This window comes from Scleropages formosus, chromosome 6 (assembly GCF_900964775.1).
Source record: "Scleropages formosus chromosome 6, fSclFor1.1, whole genome shotgun sequence".
NCBI classification, from domain to species: Eukaryota; Metazoa; Chordata; class Actinopteri; order Osteoglossiformes; family Osteoglossidae; genus Scleropages; species Scleropages formosus.
In genome coordinates, this window is record NC_041811.1 from 22,281,859 (window position 1) to 22,295,843 (window position 13,985).

The following is a 13,985-nucleotide window of genomic DNA, read 5'->3' on the forward strand; positions in this document are numbered from 1 at the left end:
TTTCTGTGTGGATTTTGTACGTTTTCCCTCAGTTTGTAGGAGCTTATTCTGAGTGTTCTGGTATCCTTGCTCGGATGGAAATCGGTGACTCTAAACTGACCTTGGTGTTAGTGTCTGCCTGAGTACCCTGCAATGGACTGGTGACACCGCTTGGCTTTACCACACTTTACAAATTATTCTTCTACATTGGCTTGACTTCAAGCTACATTAAGACTGAAACAAATTTAAAATGATTGAAAATAAAGCTGTCTTCACAAATTCCTATTTAATGCCAGTTCTTGACTAATGTGTCAAATAAGCGAGTACAATTTTTATCTTGTTTTTATTGACCCCTAACACTCAAGAACAACGGAGAAAAACTAAATTCTGTAGAAGCACTTTGAAATAGTTGGTCTCACATTCCTACTCTTTTTAACAATTTACTGCTAACTAATGGTGGCTTGTGGAAATACAACTTGTGCTCACTTCATAACAAACACATATTTAAAAACATAGCTTGAATGTTTGTAAAATGAGGACCAAGTATGTTAAGAATGGGTAGCTGGAGTTTCTTTCTTTTTTACTGGAAACTGCCACTGTTTTGATTACTCATTGAGAGTCAGCTACTGGATACTTCTGCTTACAGGGATGCAGTCACTCTGAGTTTATTTGTCCTAAAGTACACCCAGGATTCTGATTTAATAACTCAGATTTGCTCCATCTCCATTCGGGCTTTTTTTATTTAAAAAAGAAAAAAAAAAGCTCCCGTTAATGATAATGATTTCAGCTAGTTTCAACAGAAGAAGGTTTGACTTTATGTTGTGGACTGTCACTAGATGCTAATAAATACACTGAAAATGTTGTTAAGCTTTGGCCGTTTTTAAATGTGGTTCTGCAAAACCGAGATTTTATTGAAGCAATGCCTTGAAATGTCGATGTGTATGACTAATACTGAGACTCAACACTCTCAGCACTCTCAGTGAACATTGATTTGTTCATTTTCAATTCAGTTACATTTTTAAGACCTAGTGCACTCGTTACCTTTACAACACCCTTGTCTTGCTGCATGTTAGTCAGGACGGAGGGAGAAAGACCTAGCCATGATTGTTTCTGTGTTGTTTTGTCTTCCTCCCTATGCAGACATTCTGTGATTGCATGCCTAACTCTGCTCAGCTCAAGCACCGCTGGTCAGACTCTGACACAGTCAAACAGACTCCACCTCAGGTAAGGGTTTCACTGCACGACATGACGCTGCACCCAAGCCTAGATAAGTGTTTCAGTACTCACTGCATGATACTGCACTGTACCTCAGGTTATGGGGCTGACATGCATTTCAGCTGAGGTAAGGGATTCCGTGCACTGGGTGATATTACACACTACCGAATAAAAGGGATTCAGAGCACTGCATGGCATTATTCCACTACAGAAAAGAGATTTAGAGCACTGCACTCCACCTCAGGAAAGGGTTTCAGATCATTTGAAAGAAAAATCTGATTTCCAGCCCATTAGGGCAACAGCAAAGTGTAGGGAATAAAATGTTAGCTGATACACTGGGTTCATAATAATGAAAATAATATTAAATACATGTCCGAAGATGTATTTCAAATGAACAGGTGACTCTAAATTGCTCTCATTGTGTGTGTGATTCCCTCTAAGTAGGGTACTGTAGTATATCTAGCAGCGCAAAGCACTTGGGCTGAAAAGGTGTCAGCTAAATATTGCAAAGTATTTATTATAAGTCACTTTGGACAAAAGTGTCTTCAAAATGAATAAATGTAAATGTGCTATTCAGATTCAATCACTCTACTATTATAAGGAAAGAGTTAAGACAAGATAAAATATTGAGAGAGTGACACACTGTGTTGATGATGGCTATGTTGAGCATATTGGTGTTGGGTCAAGATCTGATTTAATTCCAGGGCTGGGAAGTAACACACACACACACACACACACACACACACACACACACACACACACACACACACACACACACACACACATTTTCTGAACCGCTTGTCCCATACGGGGTTGCGGGGAACCGGAGCCTACCTGGCAACACAGGGCGTAAGGCTGGAGGGGGAGGGGACACAGCCAGGACGGGAGTAACATACACTCATATAATATAATAGTAACAATGAAACCATGTCAGAGGGGGTGCGGTGGCGCAGTGGGTTGGACCGGGTCCTGCTCTCGGGTGGGTCTGGGGTTCGAGTCCCGCTTGGGGTGCCTTGCGACGGACTGGCGTCCCGTCCTGGGTGTGTCCCCACCCCCTCCGGCCTTACGCCCTGTGTTGCCGGGTAGGCTCTGGTTCCCCGTGACCCCGTATGGGACAAGCGGTTCTGAAAATGTGTGTGTGTGTGTGTGTGTGAAACCATGTCAGATTAGATTTTTGCAAATGTGTCAATTGTCATATATAACACACACTGGCTATTAAAGAGCTCATTAATATCAGTTTAATTCTACAAAATTGCACAAAGAGAAACAGATTTCTGTAGTGTTTCAGAAAAAGTTAATGTGAAGCTTGTATTCAATGGAAGAAAGCTACTTGAGTGAGTTTTGTTTTATAATTACATACACAGGGATTATACTTTCTCTGACTGGAGACAAATAAGTTGTAAACCTATAAACAATTATTTAATTTGAAAAGCTATTACAATAAAGACCTGAATGCCAGGTCAGGACTGGAACAGAATGCTCATTAATAGTTGTCATGTCTGTATAGAAATAGAATACAATGACGTTGTTTAAATTTTAAATAAGGGGTGGGGATAAATAACTTACCACCTGAGTTCTGAGCCAAAACCTTACCGCGTTTCCCCTGTGAAGTTTTGTCTACTGTTTTTCTGGCAATTATAAAAATTATAATATTCCAAATAATATGATAAAAATGCCCAGACTGAGATTATGTGTCTTTAAATCAGTACTTTGAAATATATTTGATTGTGCTAAATGATGGCGTTGTGGTGCAGGTGCAGTGGGTAGCATTGGTGACTCGTAGCAACTGGGTCATGCATTTGAAGGTTTGACTCCAGCTCAGTCTGTCATTGAAGAGTATTATTTGTGTGTGTGTTTCTTTATGTAGCTGAAAGATTTGGCCAAAGTGAATGATGTGCTACAACTTTCCTATTAATATCTGCGAGGAAAAGTATTTATTAAAATAAACAGATGAACTCTCTTCTCCAGTATAAGAAATTATATTCACAAATATTACTTTTGAATTGTATTTCATTTGTAAGTTTTAGAAATGATTAAAACTGTAATTCATTATCTAATTAAGCACACTATTCCAAATCACACTTCAGTGTTCCATACCACTTATTTTTAGACTAAAATATGTTGAATCCAAATCTTCAGTTTGATTATATGATATATACTGTATATTGAATTTTGTTCCATGGAATAATCTCTTTCTACTGTGATTTTAGCTGTGAATACTAAATGTATATGTCTGAGTACCTTTTTCTTTTTATCATGGAAATGTCATTGATCATTCAAATAGAAACTTGGATTGTAGACATTTTTTCTGTGTTTCAGAGACATTGTTTATTTTTACTGAGTGGCACAGCGAGTAGCGCTCCTGTCTTACAGTGCCTGGGTGGTATGAGAGAATATGGGTTTGATCCCCACTCAGTCTGTGTGGAGTTTGCATATTCTCCCCATGTCTGTGTGGGTTTCCTCCCATAGTCAGAAAGCATGCTGTTCAGGTTCTGCCAGAGTGTGTGAGTGACAGAGAGAGTGTGTTCTGCTGATATATGGATGAGTGACCCATTGTAAGTCATATTGGTGAATAAGGTGTGTGGAGTGAGAGTAATGCTACATAGAGTTTGTTGAAAGTTGCTTTGGAGAAAAGTGTCTGCTAAATAAATAAATGCACTGCTATAATTCTTTCACAAAGCACATGTTTTTCATACATTCAATGATATAAAATCAAACTTGTCCAAAAGAGCCAGAAAGCATCTCTTAATTTCCACCACCTCTCCTTTCCCTCAATGAAATTATAGTCTTATGTACCTTGCCTTCTCTGTGAATCTACCTTGGTGACCTCTGTGTTTAGAAGTGTTCCTCAAGAGGGGCACTGGGGACAGTTGGCAGTTGATGCCATGTTGGTGTATAGAATGTACTGCCAGCTGATGTAGTCCAGATCAGTTCTCATTACTTGTGCCATCCAATGCACATTCATGGAGCCATCTGATATTGCTCTCTACTGGAAGTTTTCTTGGGTTGTGGAAGTTACCATAAGTGCAAGCACAGTCATTTCAACAAATCCCTCCTTCTAATGTCTGGAGGCCAAGAGCAGAAAGCTTTGGGGTCAAGATAGGAGAAATATTGCATTTAAAGTCAGTGGTGAGTGTCAGCATGCAGGATGCCTTCTCATCCTAGTCCTTCAAGGAACTGACACTGTGTACTTCGGTATGCAGCTATTTTCCAAAAAAAGGTGTCCGGGGTAACCAAAATAAATGCTGTTAATTCCTTCGTGCTGGAGGCATAGTTACTTCATTGGAACAAATCAGCGTTGGACTATTTCTGCCTATGTGGCTTTGAAAATGGGCTGGAGTCCTTATGTGTATTAATTATCTTTGAAATAAATATGACAGTGCTTGAAGAGACAGCCGGAGGGGCCAGTGGGAAAACACTTTTCCAAGAGGTTCTTCTCAAATATGAGATGTCTTGGCAACACAGTGAAGCACTCTGGTGACCGACAGCATCTGTGTCCATCTCCCATGCATCCCTCATCTCCTGGAGCAAACTTTCCATAAGACGATGGGAATATTAACACGCGACATCATACTGCATGACGTTATGCAGGTGGAGTGTGTGTCTCTGTACCCCCAGAGCACTGTTGGGTACTTTAGTGCAAAGTCCAGGTGGCTTATAAACTAGCAAACATAATTAGGAACAAGACACCCTTAGTGTGTGACTCAGAGGGTACTACACATAAGATTATCCTGTTTTCCCCCACTGTCATCCAGAGGTAGTCTGCACCATGTTTATAGTGGTTGTAGTTGGGGAAGGGGGGTAAACAGTCACACAAAGCTCTCGCTGTGTTCTGACCGATTTTCAAAGATGCAAAAGCCATGTCTGTGTCCTGAATACTTTCTGACACAGAGAAACAAGCTTTGCCAAGAATGGTGTAGAGGACTTCCTGTCTCTATCTAATTCCTTGCAAATGTGATTGCTCCTTTTAAAAGTATAGGATTTGGTGTAGCCAGATTTTGTTCTAAATCAAGTTGTGCTTCCCTCTAGTGATAAATTAAGGCCAGGATGCAGAGACTCTTCAAGTGTTTTCTACTTATGCTGTGGCTAAGCCTTGGATGTAAGGAGGGCCTGTCGACATGCCCAGGGTCATGCAAGCTCTCACATTTACTTTACATAAGCTCTCCTCCATTACTCCTGATAAATAATTAAGCAAGGATATGTCACGGATGGACATTTACTACTTAATGCAGCTGTGATTCCCATGGAGTGCGCTTGGCAATTCAGAATTAAAATGTTATATCAGTGCCGGTGTGCTTGCTGTGAACAGCAAGCTTTTAGAGTTCCTACTGGTTGACTCAGTGAGAAAACTCTGTACACTAATGTATGAAAATATTTAATAGTTTTTTTACATACCACAGGGCTGTGTGATGACTGGAGAAGCAGACCAGCTGATCCTCAGTAATGGAATTGTAACGGCCAGACATGACATAAACACGGATGTTTACGAATGTAACATCGGGGGGTAAAGTGTGAGGATTCAGATGTAAGGTTTATATTCAAGTGCGCAGTGAAGATTATAAAATGGAAGTGTGCAGGTTATATGATGAACATGGAATGAAGAGACATACAGAGTATTCTTACAAAGACAGTATGTGGACCAAGGATACTGAACCAGAGCTAGCACACAGAGACATGACGTAGACAGGGCTGGAACACTGGACCTGGATGGAAGCACAGAGGACCAGTGCAGAGAGGACAGGAATTCGGGACTGGAACAGATATACAATGGGAATGGAACTCTGGGAAACAGGAAGGTAAATAAGTTCATTCGGTCATCACAGGAAATGCAGCAGAGTGCTGATTTCGAATCCCCAACCTGGTGATACTCCTTCACCTCTTTCATAGGGCTGGAAATTAGTTAGGGTCTGGTGCGCTGATGGAACTGGGTGGACCTGGAGTGATGCCCCCTTTGGTCATTTTAATTGTTATTCTATAATAATAACAGCTGTAATAGGGACACGGTTAGCTGTTGCTTGTGGTCAGGAAGCCTGGTTGAATTTAGTTCTGCCAAAAGCACCTAGAAAGACTTGGCAAGTTATATTTTCATGTTGACTGTAGCATGAACCAGACCACTCAATAAACTGAAAACAGAAGTACAACTTAAGATGGGCAAAGGTAAAGGTTTGGCTCCACAAAGGCCATTTTTGTTTCTGAACTCTCATGTTTCCTTGAGGATTTTTTACTGAAGTGGTAAAGGGCCACATTCAAGAGGTAAGCCACTGTAACTATCTACTTGTGCCCACAAGTGGCTTCCCTCCTGGCACTTGTAATCTGCTCTTTGTAGGGGGATTTTCATGTGAAGAGGTATAACCACAATAATACATAATCTCCAACAGTTTCAGCCACTCCTCTATACCTAGCACCTCCCAACATGACTCATCCACCAATGTGCTGTGGGTAATCCTTATACAAGGAATCCACTTGATTATTTTCATGATACCCACTTCTGCTTGCACCTTGGGATACAGGAAGTTCCTGGGTTACGAATGTCCAACTTCTTCACAAATACAGTAACACTCATGAAAATGATCACGACTGAAACTAAAGTGGAAATGATAAAGCAATCGGAAAAACGTGAAATGTCAACAAACATTGGATAAGCAAACATTGAAGTTTCTTTAATGCTTTTTATACCTACACACACATTCTCTCTCTCTCTCTCTCTCTCTCTCTCTCTCCTCTTCCTCTCTCTCTGTTATAAATACTATAGTAACATTTATTATCTCTTTCTATGTCTCTATTATAAATACTGTAGTTACAATTCTTCTTCTTATTATTATTATTATTATTATTATTATTATTCTTACATCATTGCATTGTATTATTCTTACTGTATTGTTATATTAAAGATGTTTTAGTGCATCCAAAAGTGTTTCTTTAATGTTTTTTTATGCATTGAAAGGCACACAATGTACTATATACTAAGACAAACATTTGACTACTGACATTACATATGAACCGTACTGAACTGTTCCGACTTACGTTGAAATCCGACTTAGACAGACTTAGGAATGGAACTCGTTCGTAATCTGGGGACTGCCTGTACTGGTAAAAGTTTGAGAGCAAGGCTGATTTTTTGTTTCCTTTGCTGAAGTGTACTCCATCTAGCTAGATCGGTGCTTGAACTGCACATATATATGGACATTGTCACATGGCTGGGATGTAAATAAAAGTCTATTTAAATGATAAATGTCAATCTTTTAACAAGAAAAATCAACAGTAGTAGTTTAAAAGGAGCTCAGATGTCTGATAATGGCCAGACTGTAAAGGAAAAATAATGGGGAGCTGTTATCACAGCACCCGTTATATTTCCGCCCCCTCTCCATCCCTGAGCAGTCATAAAACAGCTAAGAAAAACAACATTAATCGACTATAAACAATCAAGCGTGTCCTAAAGCTGTCATATTAAACCTTCTTTCATTAAATGTTTCAGTGAAGAATGAAAACTCAGCTTTAATTGCTTCTAAGACATACATACCTGTCACAACTGAGAAGAATTTTCCTTATATAAGTACTGCAATCAACGAAGTACCTGTGTGTATACAGATTAGTGTGTGGTCTAATGACTCTTCAGAGGGAACGCTATAGGGAACTAGTATAAGCATGTTTACTGGATTGAGCATCAGTATGGACTGACGCTAAAGAGACAGATTGATACATATTTTTTCCCATACAAGTCATGTTTGATTTTTAACATGATTTTGCAATTTCTGTATTAACAGATTAGTAGATGAACATGATTTCGTTAATGTTGATTTTAAGGCTTCAGCTTAACAACTCAGGTTCATGTGCCTTATATATTCAGTTAATCGTGGTTCAAAAACCATGTTTGTCTATTTCTCCCTCTCTCCCTTGTCCAGAGGACGAGCTGCAGTTACCTCCTGTGCACAATCCTGCTCTTCGTAGCTGTGTTGCTGGCTGTCACAGTTACTGGCACCATCCTCCTCATGAACCACTACCATGCACCCCCAGTGTCAGATGGCCCCCCACTTGTCAGCACCAATCAGGGCGAAGGGAATGCCCTAGTGACAGTCGACCGTGGTGATGGCTCTCGCGTCAACATCTTTATTGACCCAAACTGCCCTGATTACAAAAGCAACTTCTTACGCCTGGAGGGTGTGCAGACCTCGCTGCTACATTCGCTTACTGACCATGACTCAGACCTTAAATCGGTCAAGGGTCAGGACCGTGCTCTGCTGGTGAACCTGGCTGAGGAAGTGGCCAAGCTGTCTGCACACGCTGGCCAACTGAGAATGGACTACGAGTCACTGCGGCGTGGCCAGGGGAACCTGGGACAAGAGCTGAACACCTTGCAGGAAGAGCAGGGTCGTCTCATTCAGGTGAGTTCATCCACTGCCTGCACATGATGCCCGTTTGCATTATTTTCATAGTAATACTACTCTCTTTACACTACAGCTTTTGTATGATATGCGGCACCTGTAGTTTTAGGAATTTGTATGAGAGTGAGCCTGCCTCAACTGCATCTAGTTTGGTGGAAAACCACCACTACTGCATGATAGTTGCAGAATAGTTTACTTTGGTTGGTGGTCTTAGTAGAAATTTCTGTCATCCAATTTGAACCTGAATACTTTATCTTTGTAACCATGGTTTTCAATGTTACATATGCAGCGCGCACACTATTTTTGTATCTAAGTTGTTTTTAGAAGGAAGGACTTATGATCCCATGTCATCCCATGGCTTTGTTCCATGTGTTCCAGTTTCCTCTCACAGTCCAAAGACATGTTTCAGGTGAATTGGTGACTCTAAACTGCTTGCAGTGTCTGCGTGAGCGTGCACGCGCATGTGTGATAGGTTCATATTTGAGTATACAGTATGTGTAGCTACTCTAGGATGGACTGGACTCCTACCACTGCCTTATGATTTACAGAATTTTTATATGACTCATTAACATCCTTCTCACTTTTCCTCCAATTACAGTCAATTGTATTAAAAAGCCATCTCATTATAGATGGACCATATTATATACGTAGCAAATGAGAAAGTGATCATAAACAATGTGACTCTTTATCTTATCACCACTGTTGAATCTAAATAAATGTTTTTTTTTTTTTTTTTTTTTTTTTTTTTGCAAAGTGAAGACATTTAATTGCATGATAAAATTAAATGGGAAGTTCTAGCTCATTGTCCTGTTTGAGGTATATTAGCTGAGAAGTATGTGGCTGCCTTGTGGTTTGACAGTGTGCTGTAAGAAGTGTTAACTGTGTGAACACAGAATTGCTTGCCTGCTGCCATCACCTATGATGAAATGCAATTATACATTTAAAGAGCACTGACTATTGAATCATTTTGTGTAACTACTTTAGGAGTGTGAAAAAATGCTGTTTTATTGAGGTCTCCAGCAGCTTTTTTACACATAAAATAAAGACTATTTCAAGTTCTTGTTATGTGGATTTCAGGATTAAATATGTAATGTTCAGTTATCACAGAAGGTTAATTTCATCACCAGAAGTTTTAACACACTTCCTTTTCTGTAAATAGTGGCATAATATATGACACTTAGAAGCACAGAAATAGTTTCTTTACACTATAATTCTCTATGTGTTTTTACTTTGTTATTACTTGGGCAGTAACATCTTCTTTTTTCATTGCTACACAGAAAAGAAGTAAATTTCTTAGAAGTTCACTGAGGGAGGCGATAATACATTGAGTCAGTCGAGTGCATGTCCACATCCTTTAGTGACATATTTTTCACTATTGAATTTTCAGAGGTTTAAGCAGAGAGATGTGATAGAATCTCAATGCAAACAGGATAATAGTCTGCCACTCTGCAGACATTCTTCATCTTGCTGCATTTGCTGCCAGCACTGCAGCACCTTTAGTCTTTCTCAAAATTAACGTTTTTTTTTTTTTTCTTTAGTGGGAGTTAGCTGAAGACATTTTATTGGAGAATGTTCGAAAAACAGAGCCATATCTTATAAAGAACTACCAGTGTGACTCTGTTGGTTATAGTGTTCATCCTATATGGAGAATACAGATAAGTCATGGGCAAAATGTGGACTGTGTAATTTTGCAATTTGTAACCAGGAACCCTAGCAGCAGAACAGATTGATACAGTTCATGAATATTTGCTCATTTCTAGTTACCCATTTTAGATACAGTACTCATTTTAGATAATAAACAGCAGAAATTAAGGTTAAGTACATTGCTTCAGGGTACTACAGCAGGGTTGCTTCTGGGTCTTGATCTAATAACCCTCAGGTTACACCCTTATTTTAATCCACTGTTCAACCTGTTGTACCTTATTGAAAGAGAAAAAAAATACAATTAGGGTGAACAAGTAATAATTTAAAAAGGGATAAATTCCCAAATGTTTAAAATTTTTACGTTACAAGCACCATGGGAAATAAATAAAAGTTTAATTAATGGAGGGAAAAATGAAGTCAGTTAGATAAACACCCATGAAAATTTGTTAAGTGCTAAAGGAGTGTCGTTCGTTAGGGTACATGAAACGCTGAAATACAGGCGTATTGCTTCTGACTGTGTTTCTTCAGCAGATTAAGTAAGGACCTAGGTGAAGTCAAACACAAGATTTTGTTGCCGTACTATTGATTCTTTTCCACCCTTTTTTAAGATCGCACACTTAAGTACTGGAATGATTTCATCGCTTTTCCCTAGAGCTAGTGGTGATTTCTCCCTGCTCTCGAAGGCAGAGCATCATTAGTGAGCACTAAGCTGCTCTCTTGTTATCTCAGCTGACAGCACCATACACAGGAAGTGGCTTTCTGAGGTGCTGGGTGAGGCTTGAGCTATTTAGGAAACAAAATTGAAATAAAAATACCCCAGTGGTCCTTGCTGTTTTAGGATGGAGAAAGTTTCACAGAAGGAATGTGGAGCACAAATGTTATTGTCAAAGTGAATAGAGCCAGAGATGTGGGGAGGGAAATGTTACTCTTGTAACATTCTAATATTCCAAAACAGCTTTACTCTTCAAATTGAATAATTTGAATTAAATGGTGCATTTGCGCCATGATCTGTGTTTTTCGGAACCCTATCCTTTTGCTCATGCCCCAATCTCTCTCCCTCTCTCTCTCTCTCTCTCTCTATATATATATATATATATATACAGTATATATATATAAAAAGTCTGCGGCTATAAAAACAAATGATGTGTTGATTAAGACTGAGTATTTATAGAACTGCTTAGCTACATCATGCATCGTTATTTGCTAGTCTCCCATTAACCATGGAGACTACTTTTAATGAGGCAATTTCCCTTATTTGTGGAGTCTCTCATTCCTGCTCACGACAGATTTAAGGTGTTTTTCAAACATTTATCACTCCTAAATATGTTATGCTTTCTCAAAATTTAAGCAATCGGAACTGTCAGGATGTGTGTCCTGCATTTGAGTAAAATGTAGTGATTAGATTAATATGCAGTTTGGCAGTATTCTCACTCAGAAGGTGCCCCAGGTCAACTGCTGTAGGAACATAAGAACAGTTTTTCTGTGATTTCTGAGTCTTGTGGTGAATTCAGTTATAAGCCATCGTAGTATAATCAAAAAGAAAGTTCCCTTCTCTAGTTTTGAAAAATTCACATTACAGACGATATGTACAAACATGAAAGTAATAACTTTGGTCATTAGGAGCACTGCAGTCGCTCTCTAAGAAAAAATCAGTAAGTTTCCAGCAGAAGGGAATTCATTATAAGTTATGAAAATATCTTTAATAAGTATTCTGCAACATATTGATGGTAGGCAGACAAACAGAAATTTAAGCATTGTGCTGTAACTCCCCCACTCTCCCACACTGTAGCTCTCTTACTCCCTCCATAATCACCGAACGCATACAGCACATAACTAGACAGACAGCGGCATTGGAAAAGCTTGTATTCATGAAGACAAATACCAATTCTTCAATATGCAATCATTTTAATACCATCTGAGTGTTCAGATGAGGGATTGCAAAACAGGCCAGAACTGAGTGAAATGTAGTGCTGCTGTTGTGAAAACACAGGCACATCACTGTCTCATTTAATCGAAGCAAAACCAATGCTAAAAAATAGAAGCAAATAAAACTGAAATGCTTAGTTGTAACGAATTACAAGAAGTAACAAACCGACATTTTGGATTACACTATATTGCATTTTTTTTTTTTTTTTTTACAGAAGAGCGACTGGGAGTGTAGGACCAGAAACTAGCTAAGGATGTGTCTTGCAGATGTTCAGAAGTCAGTTTACAACATGGCTTTCTGTGATACATCTTCATTACCCTAGTCTACGTTTTTGATTATTTATAATTTATTTTTTCTTTGTTGAACCGCGAAAGTGTTTTACTTTTCACAAATTTAAATTTCAGTCATTTAAATTATTGAGTCCAGAATGTAGGCACTATTATTTTTTACTATAATGAGAAAATTAAATAAGATCCCAGTGCCTTTGTTTTTGTTAGTTTTTCACACACATAAGCCTCCACCTCCACTCATTTACATGGAAGCCTTAAGATGAAGATGTCTGAGGGTAAAGGGCATGTGTTTGTGTTCCCAGCTGCTGTCAGAAAGCCAGGTCAACATGGTGAAGGTGGTGAACTCGGTGAGCGATGCGCTCAGCTCCATACAGAAGGAGTCAGGTGGCACTAAGTCACGGCTGAAGGCAGATCTGCAGAGGGCTCCTGTTCGTGGATCCCGGCTCAAAGGCTGCGCCAATGGTGAGATCTCTGTGGCTTTGCCCTATTGAACACAGCCATCTGTCATGCTAACTTTTCCATAACTTCTAAAATGCTGATAGACCCATTTCTTCCACTTCAGTGCATAAATGAAAACCAAATGTTCTGCAGCTACACCGGATGGGCATTTACATTTTCAGTCTAAAATGTGTTATCTTAGTAATATTACTTTTTCAGCTTATTGAATAAGGTGTACTTAGTAAGGTACCAAGTAAGGTGAAACTTCTGATAAAAGGGCGATGTTGGCCAGCTGTCTGCTTCTCCTTGCTCTCCTCAGTCATACACTGGCCTCACTGCTTTGCTGTCCCACTGCTTGCTATTGGTCTTCTTCTCGTGGTCTATGCATACCTGACTGCCCAGGGTTCCCTGTATTCCTGTAGTCCCCCCTACTTTCTGTTGCACTTAAGATGACAGCTGAGATTTGCATTCAGGTGAAGAAGCACTAATATCACCCAACACTCAAAGGCACTGGAGTCACATTCACTGTGGCGTGAAAACCAGCATCAGAGGGTAATATCAGCTGAGGTGTGAAGTAACCATCCTTCCTCATGCATATTTCATCAGAAAAATGTCACCAAGAATCCTACTATAGTTTTTTTTTTTAAATCTGGAAGTATGCACCTGTCATATCCTGGGCCAGAAGCCAAAGACAATGTCTTGAAAAATATTAGCCTGAAGCTAGAAGTGGAACAATCTTGTTCTAATCATCTTACAGTTTACTGTACAACACAGGCATGCTGTGCATAAACAGATTTTTTTTGTGTGTACCAAAACTATATACTGATTTAGTTCCAAGATCAATACTATCCATCCATCCATCATCAACAACTACTTGTCCCAAGCAGGGTATTCGTAAAACTTAAACTAAATAACTGAGTCAGAAGGTAGAGCGCATTGAGCTGTTTCCCTCCAACTGAAGGACCTGAGTTATAATTTCTAGGCCTCCTATAGTACCCTTCAACAAGGTATTTAACCTGTACTGCTGCAGTAAAATAATACCTAGTTATATAAATGTGTAAATAATTTTGAGTAACTTAGTATTGGTAACTTAGTAATATAGTAAGTGTA

The 13,985-nt window shown here is 39.3% G+C and overlaps 1 protein-coding gene across 1 annotated transcript in view; it reads left to right on the forward strand.

Moving 5' to 3' along the window:
• fibcd1b (fibrinogen C domain containing 1b) overlaps window positions 1-13,985 on the forward strand; it is a 119,141-nt gene that overhangs the window by 36,716 nt on the left and 68,440 nt on the right. The window contains exons 3-5 of the mRNA XM_029252989.1: window positions 1,120-1,203; window positions 8,097-8,576; window positions 12,740-12,899. Coding sequence (XP_029108822.1) covers window positions 1,120-1,203; window positions 8,097-8,576; window positions 12,740-12,899 — 724 coding nt within the window. The remainder of the gene's footprint in view (window positions 1-1,119; window positions 1,204-8,096; window positions 8,577-12,739; window positions 12,900-13,985) is intronic.